A 17,667-nucleotide genomic window follows, 5' to 3' on the forward strand; every position below is an offset into this window, starting at 1 on the left:
TAAACTAACACAAACCTAGCCGTACCAGAACATTAAAGGGCAAAAGGTAATTACTAATATTTTTTTATAAACGTATTTCCTATCGCATTCTTGCCGATTTTACGTATTTTGCGCTTAACATTACGACTTTTATTTTAGCTTTCACGGTGCATACCAAGAACTGGCACGCAAAATAAAATAACCTATTCAATCTCAAAGAATTGTGTCTAGTCCTATTGCACCCGTAGACGCATACCCTTAGACATAACCTGGTACAGCTACAGTGAAAGCTTTCCTATCGAGACTATCAACCAGACCACCCTGTCCAGGAACCGGAGACGCCGTTGGAAACAAGATACGCAGACGTTGCACACCGTTACGGAACGACGGACAGCTAAGTAAAACACATCTACGAACGTTATCTATCTACACTTAAACCTGAACCTTATCTAGTTACTTTATGCAGCATTTTGTTTAATTTTCCTTTAATCCTTTCTCATTCTATTCCTTAGTTTACTCTACAATCAGATTATTTGTAAACAGAGACTGGGTTGACCAACTCTGCTTTGAAAAGTTACTGCTTTACCGATTTATTCAGTTTCGGGGGATTCACAGTAGTTAAAGCCCTGATATCGTCGGCCCTTACTGGTTCCTGCTGGAGGGCGTGTTGTGATTGCGTTGGGGTTCCGACAGCCTGTGTTGTTTTCCTGTGCCCTCATTCCGCGCATGTCATTGTATTGTTAGCCAAACTTGAGTAAACAATAAGGCAGCCTGATAAATCTAGTGAAATTTCCACATACATGTACTATAACTCCGCTGTATTACTCAACCAAGCATGAGTGTACAGGCCTACAGGCGTAGCTTACGTCATATGAATGAAGATGCATTGAGACCCTTTATCAAAGCTGAGCTATCGGATGCAAACAATGCTGTACTCAACATAAGCACTAAAATACAACAAGCAGCTAACACTGGTGATAGTACTGGTACTGATGTGTCGCTAGAGCCTGAGGAACTGAAAGAGTTTTTGGAGCACACTAAACCATACAATTACACTATGCTGCTGATAGATGAAATTTTTAAGACACTTAAAGGTGTATCACATGATGAGGAAAATGAGCTGAGTGAAGAAATCTCAGAGTTATGTCAAACTATGGCTGAGCTGCATGCTACTGTAGGTACGTTTCGCGACACTATAATTCAATCTTTACAAAACAAATTCTCACAACTGAAATCGAAGGCTTTTAGTACATTCGCTGACTGTCAGAAAGACATTGCTAGCAGCCCCACCCGAACCATAAAGCTGGAGACCTGGATCAGCACCCTAGCGAAAGTGGATCAGGAAATAATCCAAGTATACGAAGATTTACGCAGATGGTCAAATGGAAAGCTGTATGGCAGTACTCAACAGGACATGGACAAGATTAGTCAGAATGTCAGAAGCCTCACTCGAAAAGCAAATCAGCTACTCTTCGCCGCAGAAGAATGTAATGACGAAGGGGCAAACTCTGAAGAAGAGGACAGTGTGGTAGAACAAAAATCCAGTATACACACCACATCATCCGTTCACAATCAATCTGTTAAGTCAGCTGTTTCCAAAACACGAGCTTTGGTTGAGGCAATGAAAAGGGAAACTAGCAGTAAAGAAACAGACCTTCTAAGCTGCTCTAGTCAAGACACGCATGGAGGTATAGCACTAGCAAAGGAGTTCGCACAGGCGATTGCTACAAGTTTTGCGCAGAGCATGGAGCTGCAAAGAGTACCAGTACCCAGCCTGTACGTGTTCAATGGAGATCCTCTGGAGTATGCTGACTGGGAGATGGCATTTTCAGCAGTAGTCGACAAAAGTGGAATATCTGAAGAGGAAAAGATGAGACATCTGCAGAGAAGCGTAGCAGGTCCAGCTAAAAAAACGATACAGCGCTACTTCAGATTAAAGTCACCTAATGCTACCAAACAAGCTCGGCAGGCTTTGAGAGAGAAGTTTGGCGATGGCTTCAAGATATGCGATGCCTACAAGAAAGAATTGGACAGCTGGCCAAAGATTGGTGGTAAAGACCACAATGCACTCACCGACTATTCAGAATTTCTGCATCAGTGCCTAATTACCATGGATGACGTTCCAGCTTTGTGCTCACTAAATGATTGGAGTGAGATACGAAAAGTAGTCGATAAGCTACCAGACTGGCTAGTCAATCAATGGAAGAGAAAAGTCACGTCATACAAACGCAAACACAAAGTATATCCAAAGCTGAAAGACCTGACAGAATTTCTACAAGATGAAGTAGAAGTTAATGGGACAGAGGTGACAACAGAAGGTCGTGGTGCTACTGCAATGGTGAAGCCAGCTATAAACAACAAACCCAAAAAGACAGCTACACTAACTGTCAAATCAACAGAGAAGACACTTACCGAGAAGAAAACTTCAAGTCGGCCTTCCCATAAATTTTGCTACAACTGTGAAATGACCAATCATATGAGTGTTGACTGTGGCCATCTACGCAGGAAGCCTCACGCAGAGGTGATAAAACTGATCAGAGAGAAGCGGCTATGCTTTGGTTGCCTGCAGCCTGGTCACTCGTACAAAATGTGTCAGAATAGAGCGCAGTGTACCAAATGCTCCAGACGCCACCCTGACTGCCTACATACCGAGGAGAAACCTGAAGAAAATAAGAAAGAAAATATTGAAACTGTTCAAACCTGCGGCAAAGTACAGAGCACAACAGACGGATTTACATCAGCAATGATTGTACCTGTTTGGGTGTCACACAAGAATAAACCTCATCAGGAACTACTTACCTATGCCATGCTCGATACCCAGAGCAGCTCTACCTTCATGTTAGACAACCTGTTTGACAAGCTCAAATGCCCAGCAACTAAAACAAACCTGACAATCACTACCCTCACTTCCAAGAAAGAAACAGCAGAAAGTATGAAGATCAGTAACCTTCAAGTAAGAGGATACAGGCAGTCTAAGAAACTGAACCTTCCACCGACATACACAAGACAGTTTATTCCATTTGACAAGGATCATGTTCCTACAAGAAGCAAAACTACTTCCTGGCCTCATCTCCAACAGGTGGAGAATGAGCTAGAAGAACTCTTTGAGTGTGATGCTGGTCTGCTGATAGGATATGATTGCATGAGTGCCTTAGCCCCAATAGAGACCATCAGAGCAGAGGGTAATGTTCCTTACGCTGTCAAGACTGAATTGGGATGGAGCATCGTAGGCACAGTAGACCAGAGAGAAAGTGCAGATAGATTAGGAATCAGTCACAGAGTAATCATGAAAGAGTCAGAGGCTGGAAATCAGCTAGCTTTTGAATGCAAAACAACGATAAAGGAAAAGAGTTTTTCAAACGAGATTACAAAAATCATGCAGACAGATTTCACAGACATTAAAGACCATAGCAAAGCAATCTCTATGGAAGATAGATCATTTCTGCAACAACTGAGCAAGAACATCCACCAGGATTCTGAGGACTTTGTCACCATGGCACTGCCGTTTCGTGAGAGACCTACTGATCTACCAGACAACCAAAAGATGGCCGAGAAACGACTCCATCTACTAGGAAAAAAACTCCAAAGCGAACCTATGTTCAGACAGCAGTACACAGAGTTTATGAACAACTTACTGGATCAGGGTCATGCAGAAGAGGTCACTACACCTGGAAAGAAAGGAGAGTGTTGGTTTTTACCACACTTCGCAGTTTTTCACTCAAAGAAACCTGACAAGATCAGAGTAGTATTTGATGGCAGTGCGAAGTTCAGACAACAGTCCATCAACGACCACTTACTGCAAGGTCCCGATCTCCTGAACGGATTATTAGGAGTGCTTCTGAGATTCAGAGCAAAGAAAATTGCCATCATGTGTGACATCGAGAAAATGTTTCATCAGTTTCGGGTGGCGGAGCATGACAGAGACTACTTCAGATTCCTGTGGTGGGATGACAAAATGGAGACAGTCAAGGTATACAGAATGGTTGTGCACCTTTTCGGCGCTACATCTTCACCTGGTTGCGCCACCTTCGGATTGAGATATCTGGCACAGAAACACCAGAGCACACATCCGAAAGCTGCAGACTTTATTCAACAATCTCTATATGTAGATGACGGATTGATATCAGTCAGTAGTGAGCAAGAAGCAAAGGAGCTTATAGAGTCAGCTAGAGATCTCTGCAAGAAAGGCAACATCAGACTACACAAATTTGTAACAAACTCATCAGAGGTGCTGGAAACTGTTCCCCCTTCAGAAAGATCCCAGAACCTGCAGGAAGCCACTATAACCACGACTACTCCAACACAACCAGAGAGAGCATTAGGAGTACTCTGGTGTGTAGAAACGGACACCTTTCGTTTTACCATGCCGGTCTCTAAGGAGATGCAAACTAGACGAGAAATACTATCCCTGATAGCTTCAATATATGATCCGCTAGGGTTCCTAGCACCTTTCATAATTACGGGAAAACAAATACTACAGGAGCTGTGTAGACGCAAAGCAGATTGGGAAAGTAAACTACCATCTGACCTGACACCAATGTGGCACAAGTGGACAAGAGGACTACGAGATCTTTCAGAACTACGTATAGTAAGATCTAACATGATAGAGGAAGATGCTGCTAAAAGTGAAATACACTGCTTTTCGGATGCAAGCACCACTGGCTATGGTGCATGTGCCTACCTCAGACAAATAACCAAAGAAGGAGAAGTGAAGTGTAGTTACCTGCTTGGAAAAGCAAGAGTGGCACCCCTCAAGATGATCACGATTCCGCGCATGGAACTTCAAGCTGCTGTTGTTGCCACGCAACTAGTGAGCGTACTTGAGAGGGAGCTGAAAGACTTGCTGCCGGCCAACACTGCTACACACTACTGGTGTGATTCTATGATTGTACTAAACTACATTTCAAATGATGCTAAGAAATTCAAAGTCTACGTAGCAAATCGTATCCAGCAAATTCGAGACGTGTCAACACCTACACAATGGCACCACATAGCATCTGGAAATAACCCTGCTGACCACGCATCCAGGGGTTCTGAAGTGAAAGACATAATTCAACATTGGATTAATCCACCAAGTTTCCTTCAGCAGTCAGATATCAAAATACCCACAACGAAACTGGAAAAAACAACGGATAAGCTCCCTGAAGCACGTTGTCTCTCTACTTCTGTAAAAGAAATACCTGGACTTTTAGGGATGATGGAGCGGTACTCTAAATGGGAAACGCTAATCAACACCTTTGCGGTGTTCATCAGGGTTGCCATACATAAGAAAAAACAAAAACTAACACCCCTACAACTGAGAAAAAAGGCTATCAGGCTAATCATCAAAACAGCCCAAAGTCGACTAGAGAACAGACATCTCAAACAGTTAGACCCGTACACAGATGACGATGGTATCGTACGCATAGGAGGGAGGCTAAAATATTCAACCACTCTCACCATCGACTTGAAGCACCCAGCAATTCTGCCAAAGACATGCCACATCACAAATTTGATCGTACAGTACTATCATCGACTGACTGGTCACTCTGGAAGAGGACTGACAACTGCTACAATACGACAGAACGGATATTGGATCACAGGACTATCTACCGCAGTGTCTACGGTAATACACAATTGCGTAATATGCAAAAAACTAAGAGGAAATACGGAGACTCAAAAAATGGCGGACCTACCAGCCGTACGATTGGAACCAGCCACACCATTCCACTACTCCGGAATGGATTGTTTTGGGCCGTTTCACGCCAAAGATGGACGCCGTGAAGTTAAACGCTACGGACTGATGTTCACATGCCTAACATCTCGAGCAGTCCACATAGAAATGCTAGACGATTTGACCACGGATGCGTTTCTGAACTCACTCAGATGCCTAATAGCCATGCGAGGCAATGTGAAGTCACTCTATTCAGACCAAGGCACTAATTTCAGAGGTGCACAGACAGAACTGAAAAAAAACCTGGCTGAAATAAATGAAGAACTGCACAAAAAACTTGCTGAAAAGTTTGAATGTGAATTTCTTTTTAACACCCCATCGTCGAGCCACATGGGAGGCGTTTGGGAAAGACAAATTAGAACAGCGAGACAGGCTCTGGAAGGACTAATCCAAGAAAGACACGCACAGCTCACTAGTTCTTCTCTCCGAACACTCTTCTACGAAGCTACCAACATTATAAACAGCAGACCGCTCACAGTGGAAGATCTAAATGACCCCAACAGCCATCCTCTCACACCAAACCACCTGCTGCACTTCAAATCAGATGTTTGCCTACCACCACCAGGGGACTTCAAAGACGCAGACGCCTACTCCAGAAAACAGTGGCGAAGAATACAACATTTGGCCAATGTCTTCTGGAAGAAATGGAGACTGGGATATCTGCAAACCTTGCAGCATAGACAGAAGTGGACCGATGAAAAAGAGTCGCTAAAAGTCGGCGACATAGTTTTTGTGATGGATGCTAATCCACTACGAAACCAGTGGAAGCTGGCTAAAGTAACAAAGATGATCGAAAGCCATGATGGAAGAGCTAGAAGAGCGAAGTTAACACTAGGCAACACTCAATTAGACCGACAAGGTAGAGCCATCAAACAAGCTACAGAGATAGAAAGACCGCTGAACAAGCTGATCATTCTGACTCGAGTTTGAAATCGGTCCTTCCGGGAAAGATTTCCGGGGGGAGTGTAAAAGACAGCCTTTTATATTGGACTAACCCTTATATTTAACTTAGTTAATTGTGCCTTAACGAAACTAACAATGCTGAGTCAATGCGTGTGAGTGGTGCAGTGCAACTATTTGGCTGGGGTGCGTTTTCGCCGTTGCAATGCGTCCGGTCACGGGGCGGTATCGGCCGATAGTTTTAGTGCCGTTTTCTCAGTTAGTCATGCAGAACGGCTTAGGATTACCTACGCTTTTCATCTAGTGCAGATCAGTTGGTCACACCGGTCTCTGTAGTTTGGTTGAGTTAATATACCGTGTATTGGACAACTATACCACTCTATTCTTAAGTACAAGGTATTTACCATTTAATATTTATCCAATTTCTGATTTTGTCGTTTTTCTTTTTAACCAACTTGAATTATTTGCGTATTAATATTTCTTAAAATCTGTTTTCTTTATTAGTTAGAAACCACTACGGCGAGACAACTCATATATGATTATAAACTAACACAAACCTAGCCGTACCAGAACATTAAAGGGCAAAAGGTAATTACTAATATTTTTTTATAAACGTATTTCCTATCGCATTCTTGCCGATTTTACGTATTTTGCGCTTAACATTACGACTTTTATTTTAGCTTTCACGGTGCATACCAAGAACTGGCACGCAAAATAAAATAACCTATTCAATCTCAAAGAATTGTGTCTAGTCCTATTGCACCCGTAGACGCATACCCTTAGACATAACCTGGTACAGCTACATGTATATATATAAATCTCAAAGTTTGTCCTCCAGTATGTCTGGCTATAGCTGTTAAAATCTTGGAATGTAGAATCTCCGCAATATATGTCGCTATGTGGGTGAAAATTCATTACCGCTTTCCATTACCGCGCAACATCATTCCGCGTATTACTAAAAGCTCACTTATATTAGCCATTGGTGATGCGCCAGGCTAATGCCTGTGGCCTTGTTTATAAGCTGAGTTTATACGTGTGGCATTGTTATCACTGCTTATAAGCTGATTTTAATACACGTACTTGCGTACCTCCGGACATATTGCTAGTCTATATAAATGTCTGTCTGTCTGTCCGGTTGCTTATCCGGTTACAGCAATTAAAGTCTAACAACGAATAATTCTCACCACGCTGGATTTGAACTTGACCATCTAGGGCTGCAGACAGGCGCGCTAACCAGCACAATAACTTGACTTTTCTATGCTATGAGATTATTGCTCACATACTTATTACACTAGCCAGTAATTCATGGCTTCTTGATTAGCTATAATTCAGCGTGAAATCATGAATGATCGGTAGGTGTAAGAAGTATGTCAAGCTTAGCTAGCATTAAGCGTAAGGCTATAACAGCTGATACAGTATGAATTACAAAATACAGTAACCAGAAATAAACACATGTCATGCAAGTGCCAAGTATTACTGGTACTTTGCCAACAAACATTATGCTTTTTAGCTAAAGCTTTATACAAGCTAATATTATATAGTACTGTCTCATTATAGCTATTAATAATGCTTGTAGCTTTTTACAAAGCTCTTCTATGACCAAACATATAAATACTTGGGTTTTCTGTTATCAAATCAGTTGTCTCTGGAGTGTGCAATAAACCATTTCTCTAATTTAATACTCTATTTAATTGCTTCTGTGCAGAAACATAACAGAAGCTAATTGGCGACAAGGATTTCTCTTTTGAACAGTTACAAAGAGTTTGTTCAGATTTTATCATTGATAAAATCGATACAAAGAGTTCTAGTTTATTACAAGAGTAACTGTTCAAAATTGCACCACTACAATGGCAGAAGTAGCAGACCTGATCAAGCTAATGCAGAAGCAGCAGGAGGACCAGAGACAGCAGCAAGAGGAATACAGACGTGAGCAAGAAGAGCATAGACAACAGCAGCATGAGGAGTTCAAGCAGCAACAAGAGGAATACAGACGTCAGCAAGATGAAAGAATGGAGGAGAATAAGAAACTGATGGAGCTACTACTACAAAACCTACAACGGAAACAAGAAACAGCTGCAACCGCTGTTCCAGCCTTCCCAGGTTTTGACCCAACAGCAGAGCTACTAACAGATTACATAGACAGATTCAACACCTTCATTGCAGCAAATTCTATTCATCAAGACAAGATTGCTGGCACTTTTCTCACCAACCAACAGCCTACACTCTACAAGCAGCTTAGTAATATGGCAGCTCAGCTTTCAACACCCAAGCAGATCAACGACCTCAACATGGATGAAATACTGGAATTTCTCAAAGACCAGTATGACCCTAAGCGCTTCATTGTTAGAGAGCGTTACAAGTATTGGAGTGACATGCAGAGGAAACCTGGAGAAACTATTCAAGAGTTAGCTGCCAGAATTCGTCAAGATGCAACTACATGTGCCTTCATAGACATTACAAATCCATTAGATGAGGCTCTCAGAACAAGATTTATCTGCTCTGTAAACAATGAAGCAGTTCTCAAATCTCTCTTCAAGGTCAAGGACAATGAACTCAACTTCAACAAAGCTATACAGGTAGCACAGGAAACAGAAGAAGCAGCTAAAGTTGCCAAAGAGACAGTTTATGGAAACTCGTCTAAAGTCAACAAGGTTGCTCAACAGAAATCAAGATACAAACCAATCCAGAAAAACAACTCTACACCTGACAAGCAGAAGGAAGGAAAGCTATGCTACAGATGTGACCGAACTAACCATACAGCGGATGACTGCAGATTCAAAGCAGCCACCTGCAACTTTTGTTCTAAACAAGGTCACATAGAAAGAGCATGCAAGAAAAAGAAATCATTTGCAGCAGAAAAACCAGTAAAGATGATAGAATGCACATCAACCAAGATGGTGAAACTTGCTGAAAACATCAAACTGGAGGGAGACAACTTCACACTTGAACTGGACACTGGAGCATGTGACAACTTCATCTGTAAATCAATATGGGAGAAGCTAGGAAAGCCAAACCTAAAACCTACTACAGTTAACTACAAATCAGCCTCAGGACATCTCATAGAGACGCTTGGCAGATGTGAGCTAACTGCCCAATTGGATGCACAGAAAGAAGTCAGACTACCATTTGTGATTAGTGCTGTACAAGATCTCAACCTACTAGGAAGAACTGCTATACAGCAACTAGGCATCTCTATTGATGACAAGCTACAACAGAACCTTGTATCAACAATCACAGAGAACCAGCCAGATGGGAGGTTACAAATCAAGTGTAAGGAGATGTGCAAAGAATTTCCAGAAATATTCAAAGACGAGCTAGGATGTCTCAAGAACTTTGAACTAGAGATAAACTTCAAACCTTCAACAAAGCCAGTCTTCTGCCGACCCAGACCAGTTCTTATTGCCTTGACAGAAGAGCTCAACCAAGCATATGAAGCAGGTGTAGCTAAAGGCATATGGGAACCAACTCAATTCAACCAGTATGGAACACCAGTTGTACATGTACGCAAATCTACAACAGGTCAAGCTGCAGGGAAGATCAGAGTATGTGGAAACTACTCCAAGACTATCAATAATCAGCTAGAAACACATAGGAAACCTATCCCACTACCAGAAGATCTAATCAGAAAACTAGGTGGAGGCTATTGCTACACAAAGATTGATTTAGCAGATGCCTACAATCAAATATTGTTGGCACCAGAAAGTCAACGACGACTAGCACTATCAACACACCGAGGAGTACTACTACAGAAGAGGTTGCCCTTTGGCATAAGCTCAGCACCAGGGTATTTTCAAGAAATCATGGAGCAACTGACACAAGACCTCCCAAGAGTAGCAGTATACCTAGATGATATACTAGTGAGTGGAGCCAATGCAGAGAGCCATCTACAAAACTTACGTCGACTTCTTCAAAGATTAGAAGAAAGAGGGCTCAGATGTAGAAAAGACAAGTGCTGTTTTGCTCAACCTACAGTAGAGTATCTGGAACACAAACTCACTTCAAAGGGAATCACTAAAGGAAAGAAGGCAGATGCAGTACAACAGATGCCAGTCCCAACAGACTTAACTCAGCTAAGATCTTTCTTAGGAGCTACACAATTCTACAGCAAGTTCATACCCAATCTGTCACAACTCACAGGACCATTGCACAAACTGACACGCAAAGGAGAGACCTGGAAGTGGGGCACTGAACAAGAAAAGAGCTTCAACAAACTGAAAGATATGCTATCAACTGATAGTGTCTTAGCACACTTCAACCCAGATCTTGACATTAGAATCTCATGTGATGCTTCAGAAACTGGACTGGGAGCTGTACTATTTCATCGTTATCCTGATGGAAGTGAGAGACCAATAGCCAATGTTTCAAAAACACTGACCAGCACACAGAGGAAATATGGACAAATACACTATAGAAGGACACCACTTCCTACAGGATACTCTCCCAGTCAGCTGCTGAATGGAAGACAGATGAGATGCAAGATTGACACCCTATTGCCATCACCCGCACACATAGCACAGTTTCATCAATCCAGAGAAGTCAACCGATCGGCAGAAAAGACAGTTAGCAAGATACACAGCTACAATCTTGGAGCACCATGCTATGCCTTGTATCATGGACCTAGACGCAACAGACAACCTAGATGGGTTCCAGCCATTGTTACTAAGATATATGGAACTCGTAGTCTCAATGTCAAAGTGGTACCAAAGGGACCTACTTGGAGAAGACATGTTGAACAACTCAGACCAAGATACTCAACAGAAGAAGATCAAGACCCTGGAGATAAACCTGATATAACAGAGGAGACAAAACTGCAACTACCAGCCCCTACAACTGTAACAGAGCAACCTCCGTCTAGAAGAAGACCGCGCAACCCTCGTCTACCTGATGGAGATGAGTATAGCAGAGACAAACCCCGAAGGTCTAAGAGAACCAGAAAGAACCTTTAGCTTAGTGAGGAGGTGTCATGCAAGTGCCAAGTATTACTGGTACTTTGCCAACAAACATTATGCTTTTTAGCTAAAGCTTTATACAAGCTAATATTATATAGTACTGTCTCATTATAGCTATTAATAATGCTTGTAGCTTTTTACAAAGCTTTTCTATGACCAAACATATAAATACTTGGGTTTTCTGTTATCAAATCAGTTGTCTCCGGAGTGTGCAATAAACCATTTCTCTAATTTAATACTCTATTTAATTGCTTCTGTGCAGAAACATAACAACACAGTACACAGAAATAAACAAAACACCTTCATTTAAAAGTTAAAATTAATGGTAAATGTTGTATATGTGTATTGAAAATAAACTTACTGTGTAAAAACTTTTTATTACTCGTGCTATGCCAGGAATTTACTTAGTATGAATATAAAACAAACTGGTAAGGGAGCTTTGAAAAAACGTAAGATTGTCAAACAAAAAAATTTGTATCACACAAAATATAATGGTTGATAACAGAAATCTCTTGAAATAACTGAGAATGAGTTTTCTAACAAAAAAGGTTTTAAATTTAAATCAAAAGATATGGTAACAACTTTAGACAGAAAACACTGGACAAAAACATTAGTCTTATATATACAAAAGGTTTTGGATCATTGACTTTTGCAAGATATCATTTTTTTATTGGGGTGATCAATTACTGACAAATATAGCAAATAAACGATTTTTTCCGACTCGTGAAATAAGAGGTATATTCAAGGCTACTATAAGATAGATAGCAATTGAACTTTTAACAGCAAACAATTTACCTAACACACGATAAATTTAAAAGTTTCAGTAATATCATAGACTAGATGAATGTCTAGTGTTGCATGAATAATAAAAATATCTTTCTACAAAAAATTTGTTTAGTCAACATATAAAATATTCATCATTTTAACTATTAAATTAAGGTGTTTGTTTATTTATGTATACTGTGTATATTTATGTGTACTGTGTTTATTTATGTGTACTGTGTATATTTATGTGTACTGTGTATATTTATGTGTACTGTGTATATTTGTATGTTCTGTGTATATTTCTGTGTCCTGTGTATATTTCTGTGTACTGTGTATATTTCTGTGTGCAGTATATATATTCTGTGTACTGTGTTTATGTTTGCATATTTTTACTGTATCTGCTGCAATGCCTACTATAATAGCTCTATAATGATTATAATAGTCTTGTTGGCCAAGTGAGTTTGAGCATTTGTATTCACATTTGTGCTAGTACATGTATTTTTTTCTGATAACGTTAGCTGGTGTTAGACTTGAAACCATGAAAGATTGGCAGGTGTAATAAGTATGTGCCTGACTTATTCCTTAGTATACCTAGTTGGACAGTGCAGTGTATTGAATAGCATGCCTGTCTGCAAAACTAAAGATCCAAAGTTCAAATCCAGGACAGGATCTCAGTGGATTTTTGTTTCTGAAGCTTTAATGCTATACCTGGACACGCAGACAAACAGACAACTTCTGAGATTTATGTGTATAGATTGGCTTCATGATTGCTGACAGAAGCTTGTTTGTTATTATAACAATTAGTGTGTCATAGCAAGAACTCAAAGTTTGCTATTCTCTGTCATAAAGTCATAAAAATCGTATACCAGCATACTGTCTGTAGCCATTTTTACTAAATAAATAATGAATTTGAACAGTATTTAATGGAAGTCTGAACTACTTAACAGAGCTAACAAATAAAACTAATGACTGAAACTTATAACTGGAGCTACTGACAAGAACTAATGACCATAACTAATAGCTGGAGCTACTAATAAGAACTAATAACCATAACTAATAACTGGAGCTACTAACCAGAACTAATAACCATAGCTGCAGAACAAAGCTACTAACTATCACTACTGATCATAAGTGGAAACAATTGAAAAGAACAATTGTAACAGTATATTCTATAGAGAAATCATCTTCACTACTTTCACCATTCTCTGGTAGACTCTCTTTTGAAGCATTTTCCAGTAGCATCTTAAACATAACAGTTGAAGATAAAGCTTTTTGTCTAAATGCTCTAGAAAAATTTGGCTGTTTCACCAATATATACATGTACATCCAAGAAGTTTCATTACATTAAAAATTTTATAGAATAAAAATTCTATTTGCAGGTTTTTGTTTCCAGTGCAGACTTGTAGTTTTGGCATTCTAATCAAAATATATATTATTTACTTGACAAAAACTCGTATGAAAACATTTGATATGTTCAAGTTTTAGCTGTTAAGTTTGGCAGAACTTACCAACAATCACCGATACCACCTTGCGCTACGTCTGAAGGTTCAGGGTCATCAAACAATCTCCACTTTGTTCGACCTTCTGCAGATCTTGGGTTTATGTGCTTTATTCTTCGCCATTCATGAATAGAACTTTTTACTTCAGCACTTTCTTTACTAACATCAGGAAACTCATCATCTGTATATTTGGTACGATTCTGAATACATACATGAGAAATAAGCAGCTATGATAGAGTTATTCATGTGCGTCACGTTCATAAAAGTTTAATTGTATGATGTTCACAACATGCTGTATTATGGTAGTAGAGATAATTACATGATAGCCATAGTTTAAATTTTGTCTGATGTCTGTCAAGTGTTGAGGCTTGTTCTATATTGTATGTCTGTCAAGTGTTGAGGCTTGTTCTATGTTCTATGTCTGTCAAGTGTTAACGTACGTTCTATGATGTACGTCTGTCAAGTTTTAAGACACATTCTATATTGTATGTCTGTCAAGTGTTAAGGTACGTTCTATGCTCTATGTCTGTCAAGTGTTGAGGCAAGTTCTATATTGGACATCTGTCAAGTGTTAAAACACCTTCTATACTGTATGTCTGACAAGTGTTGAGACTAGTTTTATATGGCGTTTTATTAAGGTGTTGCGACTAGTTTCATATGGTTTTTTTGCCTTTTATCATGTGTGTAACCTAATCTTATTCCAAAAACTTAACTTGTGTAAAAGTTTCAGAATCTCATACATTTATATTTACCCAATACCAGGATACTAAGATATATTTTGTAAAATACTTTTACGACACTTCAGAACTTGAGTCAACTGAAGACTTTAAATGATTAGTTGTCTGAAATTGTTATTTTAACAAATAGTTTGCTTTGTTTATCTTTGTTTTTTAAATAGCAAAAGATTAACATTCCTAAATAAAACAACTTTAATTTGCTGAAATGCATTTTATGTTTATCCAAATTTAGCACAAAAGCTGCTGAAAACCTTCCCAAAAGATTTTCGACAGCTCAAAATCAAGTGAAGCAACCAAGTCAATCAGAAGCTGATGTCATAAAATAAACATCAACTAAAAGCGTTAACAACTTGGTTTGTGGTCTATTAAATAAAGCAACTTTAGTGTGCTGTAACTTTTATGCCAAAAGAGTGGCTGAAGAATCTGAATTAATAACAAAAAGCAAGCATCAGCCAATTGGTAGAAGGTATGGTTAATATGTACAGTTAGGTGTTAATTGTTAGTATTGGTAACTTAAATGCATAACAATAGTAAATATGTACAAACAAACACTTTTAACCTTCCTACTAAATGCTATAAGTTATTCTGATAGCAAAATATTTTGTAGTTTATAACTCAGTTTCCGTGTTTCTTTTGACATAATTCTAGTCAAAAATATTCTCTCCCTTGTATAATACCCCCCCCCCTCTAATAGCCAGAATCATTCATCACTTAATGTTTATGAACAAATAAAATAGCAGTATAGAATTTTTCAATGTTGATAAATCATACCTTTTTACATTCAGCAGTTATTTGCTCTACTGTTTGTTGGAGAGCAAACATTTTACCGGAATGATCAGCAGTACCCTCTATTGTTCTGAGTGAACTGTCTTCTTGTTCCCTTATAAAGACAACTCTTATAATATAACATCATGTTTAGTGATGCTGAGTTCAAGCTGATCATACACAAAACTTTTGTATATTTTATCAGAAGTTTTCAGTGTTTTTCTACCATTTGTGATTGTTTTTTATGTTTGAGATGATCTGACTGCCAGGATGTCTCAGCATTAGAATTGATAAAACATGATTGTGATTAAAATGCTCAGGTCAACTGAAAGCGCAGTTATGGCGTCTATAATTGCAAAGAGACCGACAGAATAGAGACGCATAACAATTTCACTTAAGCGCAATAGCCTATCACAACGATAACAACTGATGACATCCTTTTGTGCATATTTTTCTTATGAGCATTTTAACCGCAATCAGGTTTTGTTAATTTTAATCTTAAAACCTTCTGACTGTCAAATGACCTCAAACATCAAAAACAACCTCAAGTAATAGAAACATATTGATACCTTTTAATGAAACCTATTACAATTTTGTGCAGGTTCATCTTTAAACTTGTGTTAACAAAAAATAGGTCAACAATAAACTGAGTTCATGGTTGAAATTTTTAACGCTGATTGCATCTTTGTATTTAGAGCTTTAATTAGCCCATCTCTCAAAACTCAAGGTTTACATAGCTTTTTATCAGAAAAAATAGTGCAAAATATAATCTAAAATAGTTTCTTAATTTATAAACAATATAAAACATGAATATAAACAATATCTGCAACATATTCTTAAGCAGTTAAACTGCCTTTAAAAATTGTCTTCTCCTCACCAAACATGCTTCACAGCATACAATATTATTCTTTGGGTTCATAGGTTGTTCTTCTGCCAAAATGACCATTTTCAAGTCTCTTTGTCATAGCCCGGATTATCTTTAAGGTTAATTCTGCCGGAACGTACACTATCTTGAGGACAGGAATGATCCTGCAACTCCTAGGTGAATTTTTTGGTTAAACAATGCTGTGTAGTTTCGGGGCTCTTATGTGTTGGTAATGACATAACGCGCCAGTCTATAATAAATATGGCTGGAATCCAGGTTAACTTATTTTATTCATGACTCTCTCTGGCCATATCTGCTTCAAGCTCTCTACCAAAATGCTTGATCTTAGAAATCAGTAGTATATTTTTTTACACGCTTTCACTGCCAGCTGTTTCGATAGAATCGTTTCAACAAGAGTGGCGAGAGACACACCTGCCCACTCACCTTAGAGGCCAGGCTTACTGCAGGACCTTGAGGCACAGCCACATGCCCACAATGCACAAAGGCATCTGAGCCAAAAAAGAGTATATGATTTTTCAGGTCTACCAGTATTTTCCCTGATTATTTTGGCCTTCACCTTCCCTTCTTCTAAGAAAACAAATAAGTTTGAATAGAAAACAAAACTTCATTCCTTTCCGCAGCCTATTTACATCAGCAAATAGTCTTCGAAGTAGTATTTTTATTATACATCACAGTCATGAAGAGGATGTAATACTAGTCCGGCAGCAACCATCATGAAGGGAAATATAAATCACTCAATACACGCAGAAATATCAGGAACTTTTGACAGCCACAATTTTTTTCCGGTATATTTGTTTGTGATACAATCGCAGAGAGGACAACTCCAACATACTGCAATATGGTGTGTCCCAGGTTTTATGTACTATTACTTTAAACTTACCTGGTGTTTCAAGTGCAAATCTTGTTGCATACAAAAATTTATAAAAGTGCAACTTGAAATAAACTACAACAGGTTTTGTGATTTGACAGAAATAAAGTTTTGAAAAGCTTCATTGAGCCTTTTAGTGTAACTTTGATCAGCCGAACTTAAGCTACTTGAGAATATAAAAACACAAAGTCTTTAATGTTTATCACTAGTTGAACACATTTGTAAATGGAAAAAGTTTTTCAAAATGTTTCAAAACAATTAAATAAAAATGACATTTTTTTACTGCCAATAATATTATGATAAATTTGTTATATTTTTTTAATACATACATACATGTATGTTATATTCAATGTTAAAGATACTAAATGTGGTTTGTGGTGTAGTCATGGGCCTATCTATCTTTCAGCAAAACATGAAAGGCCGCGGGCTTTTCACCCTAAGAAGTACTGCCAATAAAAAATACATTTGGAAGTTACTTCAACCAGGAAATCTGCAAAAAAACGATATATCAAAATCTGCATGAGGCATACTCTGGTTGTGCTGCAACCAAAGTATGCCTCATGCACTGAAGATCTGGGATGCTTTTAGATTATATAGTATTTGGAG

At 38.9% G+C, this 17,667-nt stretch overlaps 1 protein-coding gene across 1 annotated transcript; it reads left to right on the plus strand.

Annotated features, from left to right (window-relative positions):
• The first annotated feature begins 814 nt into the window (after positions 1-814).
• On the plus strand, positions 815-6,622 carry LOC137406901 (uncharacterized). The gene has a single exon (XM_068093503.1). It carries the CDS (start codon positions 815-817, stop codon positions 6,620-6,622), a length of 5,808 nt encoding a protein of 1,935 aa, XP_067949604.1.
• Positions 6,623-17,667: the final 11,045 nt, after the last annotated feature.

Source organism: Watersipora subatra, chromosome 10 (assembly GCF_963576615.1).
Source record: "Watersipora subatra chromosome 10, tzWatSuba1.1, whole genome shotgun sequence".
NCBI classification, from domain to species: Eukaryota; Metazoa; Bryozoa; class Gymnolaemata; order Cheilostomatida; family Watersiporidae; genus Watersipora; species Watersipora subatra.